Here is a 15,903-nt window from a genome sequence, read left to right as displayed (position 1 = left end):
AACTTCTTGAAAGCAGGTGTTTTGTTTTGTTCTCATTTTTGTCTTTAAATCTTCTCATGATGTTTTATATAAAGTAGATATCTAGCTTTCTTCAAGACTCATATTGCCTAGAAAATCAACTTAAAAAACTAGTTGAAATAGTAACTTTCGCAAAGTTGCAGTATACAAAATAAACCCACATAAATTATTTGCATTTCTATATATTTCCAACAGAACTTAGCAGCAAGAGTTAGAAAGAGACACTCCATATAAAACCATTCTAGAAAATATAAAATACTTGGGAATCTATTTGCTAAGACAAACAGAGGAATTATATAAACACAAACAATTACAAAACACTTTTCACACAAATAAAATTAGATCTAAACAATTGGAAAAGTATTCATTGCTCATGGGTAGAATGAACTAATATAAAAATGACAATCCTACCTAGATTAATTTACTTGTTCAGTGCCATACCAATCAAACTACCAAAACACTATTTTATAGAACTATAAAAAATTATAACAAAATTCATCTGGAAGGACAAAAGATCAAGAATATCAAGGAAACTAATGAAAAAAATGTGATAGATGGTGGCCTAGAAGTACCTTTACTATAAAGTAGTACTCTGTACTATGTTAAAAGGGAAAGTGGGAGATCCTGTATGATGAATAATGTGTGACTAGGGTTTAGCATAACCTGATCTGACAGGATATCTCCCTTTGTGACAGAGAGCAAAGATGGAGGCTTCTCAGTCTATGGCCAGTATAAACAGGTGGAAGGAACTATAGCTATCTCTAACAGATGCAGGGAAACCTTTTTAGGAGATGGAATAGAGTTTTGGCTAGGACTTGGCTCAACCTAGCCCTCTAAGAGTTCCCTCTTTTGCCACAGACAGCTAACCTGGGAAAGAGATCAAAACGGGTGACTGAGAAATTTTGCTTTACCCAGTCTGGACAATCTCAACCCAGGATAAACTCCACTTATCAATTCTTCTTCCTCTAACAACAAATCTGACTGCTGTTAATCTTTTATGATGGTTTATTAAAAAGGTATGATGATTACTTGGATCATGAAAGAGGGTAGTAGGAATCCCTGACTATCACCCAAACGAACAACAAAGTCTTCTGCCCTCTGCCGTAGCCAAGTCAAGCTTGGAAATCCTCTCTAACTAGATGTTATCCTTATATTAGCTAACTCTAGGCTAAATAAATGAAGCAAAGTCTCTAGGTTATTAGCTGATCAGGTTGAGAGGTACACTGGCTCAATACAGTCACCCTCCAGGTTAACCCTTAAGGTAAACTGCTAGTTTGATTGAGAACCACACAGGTATTGATTTCAGGGATCAGGAACAGATGCAGGATCACAGTAGATTTCAATCAGGAAACTCTAAGAATTTGGATGACTTCCATCCAGAAGAGTCTCCAGAGCTGTCTCTCCTCACAGAGTTCAAGAGTAACCCCCAAAAGTTCCAACCATCCCTTCACAGGCACCATTGGCCCCCGGAATCCTTCTACCACTGATATTCCATCCTCTTCATCCTGCTTTCTCTATTCCTGCATATTTCTATGCAACATTTTGCAAAATCTCTCTCTTCAACTATAAAGCCGTAATCATCAAAACAATCTGGTACTGGCTAAAAAAATAGAAGGGTGGATCAGTGGAGTAGACTAGGGGTAAATGACCTCAGCAGTCTAGTATCTGATAAACCCAAAGATCCCAGCTTTGGAGATAAGAACCCATTATTTGACAAAAACTGTTGGGAAAAATTGAAAAACAGTATAACAAAAATTAGCTTTAGATCAATATCTCATACTCTATGCCAAGATAAGGTCAAAATGGGTATATGATTTAAACATAAGAATGATATTATAAGTAAATGAGGGGAACATAGAATAGTTTACCTCTCATATCTATAGAGTAGGAAAGAATATATGACCAAACAAGAGATAGAGAACGTTATACAATATAAAGTAAATAATTTTGATTATATTAAATTTAAAAAGGTGTTGTAAAAACAAAACCAATGCATCCAAAATTAGAAGGGAAACAATAAACTGGGGAAAAGTTTTATAATAAATTTTTAATGAGTCCCATTTCTCAAATATATGAAGAACTAAGTCAAATTTGTAACAATCTAACATCCTCCAATTGATAAATGACCAAAAAATATGAATAGGCAGTTTTCAGATAAAGACATCAAAGCTATCAATAATCATATGAAAAAATGTTCCAAATCCCTCCTGATTAGAGAAATGCAAGTTAAAAATAACTCTGAGGTACCACCGCATATCAGATTGATCAATATGACAATAAAGGAAAATGATAAATGTTGGAGGGGGTGTGGCAAAATTGGAAGGCTAATACATTGCTGGTGGAGTTGCGAACTGATCCAACCATTCTGGAGGGCAACTTGGAAGTATGCTCAAAGGGCTATAAAAGAATGCTTACCTTTTAATCCAGTAGTGCCACTACTGGATCTGTATCTGAAAGAGATTTTTTTTTTAATGAGAAAGGACCTGGTTGTACAAAAATATTTATAATTGCTCTTTTTATGTTGGCAAAGAATTGGAAACTAAAGGGATGTCCCTCTATTAGGGAATGGCTGAACAATTTGTGGTATATGATGGTGATGAAATACTATGGGATGGTTTCAGAAAGAGCTAGAAAGACAGACCTACTTGAATTGATACAGAGTGAAATAAATAGAATCAGGAGATCATTATACATGGTAACTGAAGTATTGTGGAACAATCGATGTTACAGACTTTGCAAGTAACTGCGATACAATGATCCAGGACAGTTCTGAGAACTTATGAAAAAGAATGCTATCCACCTCCAGAGAAAAAACTGTTGGAGTATAAACGCATATGAAAATATATGATTTATCACTTGTTTTTTCTGGGTATATGTTTTGGGGTTTTGGTTCTATAAAATTATTCACTTATAAAAATAAATAATATGGAAATGTTTTGCATGATAATACATGTATAACCCAGATTGAATTGCTTATCAGCTCTGGGAGGGGGAGAAGAGAAAGAGACAACATGGGTCATATGACATGGAAAACTTATGTGGAAAGTTGTTAAATTAAAATTAAAAAATTTTTTGAAAAAGATTATTTGGTGTGACATCTCCTGAGAACCCTTTTCTAGTTTCCATAATTGTTAGTGCTTGCTTCCTCTTCAAACTATTTTAGATTTACTTATCTGATTACATTTTATATATCTTAATAGAATACAAACTTATATATCTTAATAGAATACAAACTTCTTGAGGGCAGTTGTTTTTAAATAGAATTTTTAAAATAGAATCAGGAGGTCATTATGCATAGTAACTGAAGTATTGTGGAACCATCAAATGACTTTGCTACTAACTGCAATACAATGTACATGGTACCATATACAAAGTAGGTGTTAATAAATTGCATTTGTTAAAAGCTTCTAAGGAATCAAGATTAAGGACTATTGGATTTACAGTTTTCTTGGAGAGAACAGTTTTTCGTTGAACTTGAGAATTAGACTATAAGGAGGTGGAAAAGTGGAGGTAACAAATATAGGTAAAATTTGGTTGTGAAATTGGGAAGTTTACTTCACCCTTCTGAGCATAGTTCATATCTCCTTTGACAAAATGATAGAGTTGGGGTAGGTTGTTACCAGAAGGTCCCTTAATCCATGATGCTATGAAGAAGTGAAGAATGTATGACAGTGGCTTCAGGGGGATGTTAGGGTGAGGTAAATTTTTTTTAGGATGAGGAAAACCTGGTTTGTAGGCAGAAGAAAAAGAGAAAATACATAAGGAAATTATAGATGATGAATAAAGAGGGAGTGATTGAAAGGGCAAACTTTTAGAATAGTAGGGGGGAAATGGGATAAAAGACAAAAGGATTGGCCTTGGAAAAGAAAAAGACCATCTCCTTGTCAGAGGGAAAGAATGTTTGAGACAAAAAGTAAGAGAGAAAAGGGAACTCAAAATGAATAGCTTTTTTGTCCTCAAGTAAGAGAGTCCTCTGCATGAGAATGGTTTAGGTGAGCTTGAGGAAGACTAAAACCAAATCTTGGGGAAATGTGATGGAGATATAAGGAAAGAATAAAAGGATTGCTTTGTAACAATAGGCCCAGTTGAATTAGATAACAAATCTGTAGTAGATCATGTGGATATTGTTTGATTTCTCTAGTTGTATTCAGTCTATGAATAGAAAATGAATGCAACCCTAGATTCAGGTTTCTCAAGGCTTGGTGATTGAACAAGGATTAGAATGTAGTATTTTGAAGACTGCTTAACCACCAAAACTGAAAAGATGAAAGTGAAGATGACAGTACCCTGGAAATGGAAGTGAAGAAAGAGTACATATACTTCTTCTATTGACCCAGTTAGTCAAGGGACATAAAAGAAAATATATACAGATAATGTGATCCCAGAGATGGCAATGTTTTCTGAGCACAGCTAGGTTTCCACTAATTGAAGAAGGTAGGATTAGGAAAAGGAAAAGTCTAAATCAAAGGGAAATTTGTTAGTGGAACAACAGAAAGAACCTTTGCTTTGGCAGCTAGCAACACTGAATCACAAAGATTGAGAAAGGAGGTAAAAGGGGCATAGAATACTGGCTAGTCATATGATAGGAAAGTGATTTTTGATATGTCTCCAACTCTCAAAGGTCTGTAATGATGGAGGACAGAATCAGTTGTTCTCCCTCAGACATCATAGTAAAAGCTAGATTAGACATCTAGATGAACAACATTTGGTGTTCAGTCCTGCTAAACTAGCAATCAACTCTAGCAACCTATTTATTTTACATATGAATCTACTGAGGCTTGTACTATCCAAATGCCACTGGTAATAAGTAGACAAGCCAGTTTTTTTTATCCCAGAGCATCTCATTCCAAATCCTGTGTTCATTTCATTTCACCACACTGCTTCATATAAAATAGCTGAGGATAGGATATTGCTGATTTAATACAATCTATGAACTACTAGATGGTCTTTTTATCATTTAATCCCGATTTATAGAAGACTCCCTCCCATTCCTTTAGTCAGTGTGTTTAATCATGACCTTCTGAATTTCATATTTGTTGAATTTATGGAGATTATCCTTTGGCATATGCTTAGACTCCAAATGCAAACTAAATTTATGATAATAACAAATAATAATAGCAATGCACATTTATATAACACTTTGAAGATTGTAGAGTATGTTGTTACATTTGATCCTCACAACAACCCTTAAGAGGTTAGATGCTATTATTATTCCCATTTTATATATAGGAAAACTGAAGCAAACAAAGGTTAAATGAGTTTCCCAGGCTCATACAACTAGTGAGTATCTGAGGGAGGATTTGAACCCAGGTTTTCCTGACTTCCAGTCAAGTCCTCTTTCCATGTGTCACCTTCCTAAATATTGTGTGATTAAAATTACTGTTTGGTCCTAAAGAAAAGATAAGAAAATGCACTTCCTTCATCTTATTGAAGAGGTTGGACATTATGGGTATGCAGTGTTGTATATGCTCCCAGATAGAATTGTTGTGGTATTTGGTGTATGTGTGTATACATATATATTCAGAAATGCATGTGATTTAAAAACAAAAGACATCAACAGAATTCGTGTAAAAGTCAAATTGTTAAGTAATAATTACTGCTGGGTGTATTCCAAGGATAGTTTTACACAAACCAAACTAAAGAGAAACTGCCACATCATGCTGCATCTGTCTCCTTTTACATAAATTTTTTAAAGATCTGAGTATTTCCATTCACTGCTAATCCACACAAATTCCATTTAAACACTGCCAGTTACCATAAACACCTTTATCATTCAGAACTCAGTGGGAAAATTCTCTGAGGTACCATACTTTCATAAAGACCCTTTTAGCCAATAAGTTTTTCAACTCCTTCAATCAACTTCAGTTCAGATCCACTCTCAGCTGTATTTAGCAGAAATTGGTAAATTATTTTGTCTTGTTAGGCAAATAAGCAACCGATTTAATCTATCATAAGTTTTAATAATCTGCAGGTCATATTAATAGCTATGCCATGTGAGATATTAAAGGAAAGCATCTCAGGCAGCATTTTAGCTATATATCATTGCAGGTCAGAGTTTCACATGTGTGCACACACACATTCCCAAACACACACACACACACACACAAACGCACGAATATTTAAATAGTTTCTTGACTCCTAAAATTTTACATAATAAATAAAAACCATTGCACATTAATTAAAGTCATTTTATTCTTTCTGGTCCATAAGTAAGCGTTATTATACTCCAGGATATTATATGTAGACTGGATAGTGAATTATGGAACGGGGCCAAATAAGCAAATTGTTACTTTCACCTTATATGCAAAGCACAGTCCCATTTTTGGAAGATAGCTTAGAAATCCTCTCTTCTGATCTTCTCATTTTACAGATGTTAAAGCTGAAGCTCTAAATGTGGAACTGACTTTCCTATGCAGCTAGTGACATGGTGCTACTGCCATATTACCCATAGTGTCTGTTTACTGTAGACCATCCTGAACCATAGCCTAGTTAATAATCTTGTTTGATCTCTGTATTTGCAAAGGGGCATCATGCATCACTCTTAGAGCAGACATATGCATGCTAGAAAATCAGCATCAAAACCTAGATAAGTCCCAAGACTTTGGGTCACAGTGATTTGAATTCCAGTGAAGGATCAATTAGAACTGGCAATTTATCTAGCAAAAACCAGTAATACAGTTGTCCCTTGCTTTATCGTGGGTTTTTAAAAAGTATATATCTAATTCTGTATCATGGAATTTTCACTATATCACGGGATTTTGCGGATGAATACTGTACTGTACACAAAGGAAATGCAGTGTGCCACTAAATTAGCTTGGTCAAGTTTGGCAATATCGAGATTGTACACGGCACACTATTGGCTGATGGAATGAAAGGCAACCAACCACAGTGCTATGTTCTGTATCCTGGGTACTGATTGGCTCAGTGACTGGAGTCAGTCTGCTCTCCTGCACTGTGCCCATACATTCCCCTTATCTACTTCACATCGAAGTCTGATCAACTGTGCATAGTGTTGTTCTGCAGTGTTGTATTTTTGTGAAGTTTTCATAAAAGTTTGGATGTATTTCAAGCCCTTTGCCACCCCAAAAGTTCTACACCTTTTAAGATCCCTAGCAGTGAATGCTGCTACTTCAAGGATTTTCACCTATCATGGGGGTCTCTGGAATGTAACTCCCATGATAGGTGAGGAATCACTGTACTGATGAATACACAACTCTTTTTCACGTTAGAGAATGTTTTAACTTCTGCCTGATTGTGGCCTGTTTAGACATGACCCTTAAGAAAAGTATTCAAAATTCTCAGAATGATTCTCTTAGAGTGATGAACATCCCTCTATATTGCCAATTCCCTTTCTCATATGCTAAGTTGGGTAGAGAGAACCAGAACTAAAGTATGGAAAGGCTATATTAAATTGTGAAATGGAGGCTGGAGAAGAGAGAAGAATTCCCATTCCCCTAACATTAGCATTCTGAGACTTCCAATGGAATTTTCCTCAAGGATGATACCTAAATTTCCCTGAAATATTTAGGGTGGGAGAGAAATAGCTGGTCTCTGTGTGTAAAAGATAAAATGCTACTTCTTCTAAATGTGAGTGATTATATTTGCATTTTTCCTTCTACTTTATTGGGTTTTTAAAAAAATCCTAACCTTCTATCTTTGAATCAATACTGTGTAGTGGTTCCAAGGCAGAATAGCAGTAAGGGCTAAAAAATGGGGGGTGAAGTGACTTGCCCAGGATTACACAGTTAGGATATGTCCGAAATCATATTTGAACCCAGGACCTCCCATCTCTATGCCTGGCTTTTAATTTACTGAGCCATCTAGCTATCCCCTGCTTTATTGATTTTTAAAGTTCACTAGGCAAAGCCTACATTTCTACATGATATACACAAGCCCTTAACATTCTATGGAACTCATCATCATTAAGTAATTGAAGATTCTGTGATTTTGTCTAAATTAGGCCCCTAGTACTTTTGGAAATTCTAGTATGAAGCAGACTTCTGGCATTTTGATCCCTAATCCTTGCCTTATGTACATGAAAAAAGATTTTGCTAACTGGATAATAATTATTTTATTCAATTCAACTCAAAAAACATTTGTTGAATGCATGTTATTGGTTAAGCATTATATATAAAAAGTAAATTAATATATAAACTCTTCCCTCAAATACCTTAAAATCCAACAAGATATAAAAAAATAATTGTTTATGTCAGACTAATTGATTTTCAAAGAAACTGAGATAGAGTGCTATAAGAAATTGTTGAATGGAGAAAGTCTTAAAGCTAGAAAGGATCAGGGAAGAATTTATAAAGAGGATGGTACCAAGGTTTTCCTTTAAGGAAAAAGAGAAATATTAACAGATGAAGAGAAGAGTCAGGAAAGAAGAGTACATTTCATTCATGCAGTGATATGAGGAAAGGCACAGAGGTACAAGATAAGAAAATAACTGAGTATAGTTTGGCTTCACTATAACAAAGTATGTAAAAAAGGGAAAGTGTCACTAAGTTAGAAACTTATAAGTTGGAGATAAGTTATAGAGATATTTGAATGCCAAAATAAGAAAATGTATACTGTGTTCAGTAGTCTTTGAAAACCAACTAAAGAGAGGTACAGGTGACATGTACAAAGAGACTTCCTAGGCACCTAGAAGAAGAAAGAATCAGAGAAAGAAGAGACTTAAAGTGGAAGTATAGTAGTTAAGAGCCTGCTACAGTAATTAAAGCAAGAGAATAGGAGAACTTGAACTATGGTGGTTTTAGTAGGAGTAGAAAGAGGAGACAGAAACATGATGTATCACATAGATCGAATTGGCAGGATATTGAAAATGATTGGAAGTGAAGGAGAGGGAAAACCCAAAGATAACTATGAGGTTTTAAGCCTATTTAACTAGATGGTTTCAACCAAAAAGTAGAAAAGTTGGAGGGGAAGCATTTTGGAAGATTATGATGAGTTCATTTTTTAATATTGCAATTGAAGTGCTTGCAGAACATCCAAGTAGAGATATCCAGAAGTTATCCATGCACTATTGGAGCTCTGGAGAGAGGTCAAGAATGGAGCATGAAGTGGGGAAAGGAACCCTTAAGTATCTGTTATGTGTCAGGTACTATGCCAAGCACTTTAAAAATTATGTCACTTGATCCTGACAATAACCCTGGAAAGAAGGTGCTGTTATTATCCAAATTTTACAGTTGATGAAACTGAAACAAACAGAGGTTAAGCCATTTGCCCAGGGCCACACACTAGTAAGTGTTTGAGCCCTATTGTCATTGTCTATTAATTGTGGTATTCTTTAATGATTCCTGTGTTTTCACTCCTTTCAGCTTTCTGCAGTCAAAGCCTGATGATTACCTGCATAGAACACCAACGCCCAGCAAAGGAATCAAATTACACAGTGCTACTGGTGAAGAGAACAGTATCGGGAAGAAGCCAATTGGACTTTGGTCAAATATAAAGGAAGATGACCTTTGGATGTATCGGCCAAATGACATGAACAGATCCAGAAGAGGTAACTTGATGTTCTGGGATACCAAAGTGTGGAAGAAGCATGAATTAGGGGAAGTGTTGGGTGCTCTAAAGCAAAATTTAGTTTGCTGTAGGTTGGAGATTTGAATGTGATACTCACAGACAAAAATGTACCTCAGGGCCACAAGGCCTTCACAGGTTATTGAATATCAAAATTTTGGGGGGCACACCATTATGAGAAGACTTCTCCAATTTAACCCATTCTCGCAAGTGTTATAAGGAAGAGAGGGTTATAGTAAGAGATGATTGTTCTCCATCATCTCTTACTATAACCCTCTCTTCCTTATAACACAAGTCATTCGTAATAAGCCAGGGCAGTCAGTTATTGAGTGGGTACTTCATAATTATTAATGAAGATGGCAAGGCAATGTGTGTTTCTCCTGGGGAAATTTAACTGCAATGACTGTTCTGAATCTTTGAAGAAAGAATACTCCCCAATTAGAAACCAAAGCAAAACTATTTTAGTCCTCACAAGAAGGATGCTTGTTTATCTTTATTGCTTCAGGAAAATTAGAACCTTGTTTTTCCCCAAAATTTTTCCTCAAGGAGAAAATGAAATTGACAGGGCCTACTGTTGGAGATGTCATCTTCTTTACTCTAATAGCAGCTCTACGCAGATGGCTTCTGTACCCTCTGGCTTACTTGCTACTTAGTCATTCCACTTTGGGGAGTGGAGAACCCAGACTTTCATTTAGGAGGAGAGAAAAAATTGGTATGGTGGTTTCATTGCAGTGCCTAACATAATCTTCTCTTCAATTATGAGCAGTTGTTTTTTGTTTTTTTTCCCCCTAAACTTGTCAACCAGTCTGTGGAGTATGTCAGCACAAAAATAAAATGGTAAAATGAGAAAAATGTGGCTCAGTTCTCCAAGGGACAAATAACTTGTGTTATTGGTTAAGACCACAGCAGCATTACAAAGCAGACTTTGGGAAAGGCACTTTGGGAAAGGTATCATCAGGCCAGCCCTCACTGTGGTGGAGGTTAATCTCTCCCAGGCCCAGCAACAGAAGCAAGGAGCCTGGAAAGGGCTTGTGTCCAAAAAAATCAATTTCTAATTTGAAACAAAATCATTTTTGACTAACAGGGGTTCAAGACCCATTACTTTTGCTGTATAGTCTGCTGACATTTCAGCACTTTCTGTTGTGCACAATGAATCCTAATAGTCATTTTATAACGTTGCTACACCAATCAATTTAACCAAGAGAAAGCCGTTACAATTCCACAAAGTTTTCAGGAGCAATTTTCACTGATGGTTTTCTGTTTTATTAGCATTATTTTCCTTTTTTTTCTTTTTTGGGGGGGAGCTTTGCAATGTTTCTGTGGTGAAAGAGATTTTTCACAGTTGCAAAGAGTTTTTGGTCCACAAAATTCTTAGGAATTATGAGCTTTACTATATACACTCTTAAGAAAGGTTGCCTTTTCTTCCTCTCCTCTTTCTTTGTGGTCTGTAGCTATTAGCAAAATGTATAGCCTTTGTGGTAACTAAAACTTGCTGAAGGCTCACCTTTGAGCCAGTCTGCCTGTTGCAGAGTCTGGTGCACAGGGACTGCAGTGTGGGGGCAAAATTATTGCATTGGCATTTATTGTGGCATACTACCATGTTTGGGAAATAAATTTGCTAAGGTGTGCTGTAGTCCATTTGGACACCCTGTTTATCACAAGGCAAATGACCTAGCACTAATTGCCCGAGTTAAACTGCTTGGTTTAGTGCTTCCTTAATTGGTTTCCCCTCTGTAGCATGCCTGAATTTTTGAATACACTTTTTCTCTCTTTTATTTCCTTTTGTTTCTTTTGTCATTGTCCTTTAGTCATTACAGTACTACACAGGGCATTTACTGCGGGATCATTAATCTTTATTACCAATCTCTTATTCCTTTACTTCTTCCTATCCTCCCCACCATTGTGCCAACTTTACTGGAACTGGTCATATTGAAGAGACTTGATTGCCGTCTTAGTTAGTGCCTTTGTATTAGGAAGAATACATAACATTGTTGTCAGAATTACACTTAAGGGACAAATTGTTTCTTTTTCTTAAATGGTTGAGCTGTCATATTTTAGTTTCTTTTATTGAACTGCATGGAATAGAGAACATTTACTAGGTGAACTGTAAGCTTAGGTCAAGAGCCTCTAGACCTAAGGCATGAATCTGGAAAGATAGCACCTGCTCTTTTGCTTCTCCTTTCCCTTGCTTCTCTCCCCACACAGCTGCATTGAATTCTCCTTTCCCAGCTTCCTTTCTTCTTTGCTTTGCCAGGATTTCAAAAGACTTTAAACTCTTTCTGAGCACCTTTGTCAAAGATGTTATGAGTTTCCCCCTAGTAAATAAACCCAGAAACAAGCCAGTTAGGTGAATGTTGATGGCTCCTGAGCAGGTTTGATATGACAGAGCTCATGATAATTAGGGCTACTACTGGTCGGCTTAAGTTATCACAACACTCTGAAGCTCCCACACCAAATATTGGTATTGTCTTAGATTGTCCTTTCATAGAACATATTCCTTTTCAACTCTGGCAGAACATGAAATTATTCACAAGAAACCAGAGTGTTTCAACTTAGCAGGTATCTTTTGATCTGGTGAAGGTCCAGATCATTCTTAGACATGCAACATGAGGTTGTAATTTAGATACTAGGTGAGATCTCTCTAAATTACTTTTAGATATAGTTTTCTTCTTAATGGAAGAGAAATTTTAGATTCAACTCAAGTGAGGAATAATCTTCCCAAGCTTCCCAACTATTCTTCTAAGTGAACCTTCACTCTCAGAACTATGAGTAGTAATAGAAAAAAACAAGTTGCAATGTCAAAAATGCAGAAACCATTTCCATTTTACCTATAAGTAAGAATTATCTATGATTCTTTTATTTTGTTTATGTGTTTAGCAATAAGAAAACAATGCCATAAGGTTTTACTTCTGATTCTCTGTTTATATTATTAGTCTAGTCTAAACCATTTATCAAGTAGGTAATGTCTCTCTCAGCAGAACAACATAGCACAGTTTTCTAAGAATATTTCCAGACTTACAGAATCAGTGTTAAGAGTTTTCTCCAAAAAGAGGAATTCAGAAGTGAGAGATTTACTTGAAAGTTGATGTTGATGTTTTTGTAACAATAGGTTGGGAGTAGGACATCTGTATTTCTCTTAAATTTTAGTGTCTTAATGTCCTTACAAAACAATACACACATGAAGGATTTTTCTTCCATTTTCTGGAAACAGGGACTTAGACTAATCGATCCTTCTTACTCAAGAACCATATTGTCTTTCTACTAAATTATAGTCATCCATTCAGACTATTTGAGGCTGAAACAGCTATTGGGAGGTGATCCATTCCATTCAAGAAAAATATTTTTGTCTATGGACATGTAGAGATAGAATGAGTGCCCATATATATCCACTAAGCCAGATACCTCAGAACTATGAAAAAGAGAAAAGATTATCAGTGGAAAGGTCCAATAATTCATGGAAATCCAAAATAGAAGAATAGTAATAGTACTCATTGTCATAGGATAGTCAGGTAGTACAGTGGACAGAGCCCTGGACTTGAAGTAAGGAAGACTGATCTTCCTGAATTCAAATTTGGCCTTAAAGACTTACTAGCTGTGTCATCTTGGGCAAATCATTTAACCATGTTTGCCTCAGTTCACGCAGCTGTAAAATAAGCTGGAGAAGGAAATGGTGAAGATTTTCCAGCATCTCTTCCAAGAAAACCTCAAATAGAGTCACAAAGACGTGACTGAAAAACGAGTGAACAACAATTCTTTGAAATACAGAAAATAAACAAAACGAATGTAAATGAAAGGTAAAATCAGATAAAATTAGTTGTCCCATGATTTCTTTGAGATAGGAAATGACCCTCTCTGTAACTTATAGTGATAGAGAGTTGTTTACAGCACCAATTGATTATAGGACTTACCCAAGAAGAGATCAATAGGTCAAATGCTACAGAGAGGTCAAGAAAAAGTTAAGAATTGAGAAATGGCTATTATTTGGCAAATTAAGATACCATTGCTAAATTTATAGAGAACAATTTCAATTGATTTATAAGGTAAAAGCTAGATTGGGAAGTTTGAAGAGAGGAAGTGAAAGTAAATGGACTAATATATAATATAATATAGAAGACCATGATCTGAGGAAATGGTAGACTCGTGCAAAGATTTTTGGGGTTGCTAAAATGTATTTTCAATTCCAAATTCTCTTCTTCTCCTTGCTTCTCCTCCCTCCAATCCATTGAGAAGACAAGATTATGATACTCATTATACATATGAAGTCATGTCAAACATATTTCTGCATTAGCTATTTCTAGGGGTGAGGAGGAAGGGGAAAAAATAAAGGAAAAGAATCAGTCTGTATTCTGAATCCATCAGTTTTCTCTCTGTAGGTAAGTAGAAGTTTCCAGCATGAGTCCTTTGGGATTGTGGTTGGATCATTTTATTGATCAGTTAAATATTTCAATATTGATTATCTTTATAATACTACTGTTAATGTGTAAATTGTTCTTCTGGTACTATCCTCTTCATTTCGAATCAGTTTATATGAGTAAGTGTTCTCAAGTTTTTCTGAAACCATCTCCATCATTTTTTATAATACAAGTGTATTCCATCATGTTTATACACCATAACTTATTTAGCCATTCCCCAATTGATGGGCATCCTGAAGTAAAAGATTTTTTTTTAAAGTAAAGGAGATTTTGGAATATTTGTTTGGAAACCAGAAAAGAGCCTGTGGAAGGGAAAAATTTAAAAATTAGAAAGGGAGAATGATGCTCAGACAACCTGTCAGAAGGACTTCTAGGCAAACATCCACAAATTCCCCATTTATTTTAGGACAGTCAGGACAAAACCTTCCATTTTTGTCTTCTGTGTCCTCAGTTCTTAACAGTGCCTAGCCTAAAGTAAACTATTAATAAAGGTTGATCTGGTGTTCATTCTATTCTGCTGCTGCTCTGAGGCTGTGGTTTGGCCAACAAGCATTATATGACATGATGGTAGATCTAGTTCAAGGTATATTTATGATGGAGCACTGAGGAATTGTGGTCTAATAGGAGAATGCGGTGGATACATGTAAGGAAAAATGATTGGACATGCCTAAGAGAGAGGGTATGATCAGTGTGAAACCCAGTAAAGACCTGGCTAGCCTACCTGAATTGGTGGAATCATGGCTTTCTCTGCTGGTACTTAAAAGTCTTCACTCTGTCTCCAGTGTTTTCCACAGAACATACCAGTATTTCCTGTTTAGGAAAAGAGTTAGAAGATGGGAAGTTTGAGCAATCTAACACCTGGAGCTTGTAAAAGTGTATTGTGAATAGATCATTAGCAGATAGGCAAAGATCATTCTGAATGTCCTTCACACTAGTCTTAAGAATAAATGGTATTTTTATATGACTGTCCTCTAAACTCTTTGGTATGTTTCTATTTAAAATTGGTCATCTAATAAATTTCCATGTTTGTCAGAATCATTTCTGTCTATGTCTTCAAATGTAGTCCTTAACAGAAAAGAAAGTAAACCTCTCCCTTCTTTGTGGAGGTTGAATGCCTCAGATATAGGATATTGTGTATACTATCCAATTTAAGAGATAAGTCAAAATAATATCTAAGTACCCTGCCAACTCTTAAGATTCCGTGATTTCGCTTGCCCTTTGATCCAGCAATACTACTAGTAGGTTTGTATCCCAAAGAGATTTTTTATATAGGGATGAACATGTTTATACAAAAATATTTATAGCTGTGCTCTTTGTGGTGGCAAAAAATTGGAAAATAAAGGGGTGTCCCTCAGTTGGGGAATGTTTGAACAAATTGTGGTTTATGATTGTAATGGAATACTATTGTGATGGAATACTATTGTGCTATAAGGAATGCTCAATTGATAGATTTCTATAAGAACTGGAAGGAACTACACAAACTGATGTGGAGTGAAATGAACAGAACCAAAACATTATACACAGTAACCAAAACATTGTGGGATGCTCAAATGTAATAGACTTTGCTACTAAGAGCAATGTAATGATCCAGGACAATTCTGAGGGACTTATAAGAAAGAATGCTATCCACATCTAGAGGAAGACTGTGGGAGTAGAAATGCAGAAGAAAAACATATAATTTATCACTTGTTTATATGAATAGATGATGTGGAGTTTTGGTTTTATTTTATTTTTTTAAACCCTTACCTTTTGCCATAAAAATCAATACTATGTATTGGTTCCAAGGCAGAAGAGTGGTAAGGGTAGGCAATGGGGGCTAAGTGACTTCCCCAAGGTCACTCAACTGGGAAGTGTCTGAGGCCAGATTTGAACCTAGGACCTCCTGTCTCAAGGCCTGGCTCTCAATCCACTGAGCTTCCCAGCTGCCCCCTGGGGTTTTGGTTTTAAAAGA

General features: G+C 35.9%; 1 protein-coding gene across 1 annotated transcript in view; it reads left to right on the top strand.

The window, feature by feature from the left end:
- The window catches only part of KIAA1328 (KIAA1328 ortholog), a 529,485-nt gene that overhangs the window by 428,342 nt on the left and 85,240 nt on the right, over positions 1-15,903 (top strand). Inside the window, exon 10 of the mRNA XM_044664948.1 lies at positions 9,339-9,523. Coding sequence (XP_044520883.1) covers positions 9,339-9,523 — 185 coding nt within the window. The remainder of the gene's footprint in view (positions 1-9,338; positions 9,524-15,903) is intronic.

This window comes from Gracilinanus agilis, chromosome 1 (assembly GCF_016433145.1).
Source record: "Gracilinanus agilis isolate LMUSP501 chromosome 1, AgileGrace, whole genome shotgun sequence".
In the NCBI taxonomy this organism is placed as follows: Eukaryota; Metazoa; Chordata; class Mammalia; order Didelphimorphia; family Didelphidae; genus Gracilinanus; species Gracilinanus agilis.
Note: the sequence above shows the minus strand (reverse complement) of the source record. Positions and strands in the feature narration are given on the sequence as shown.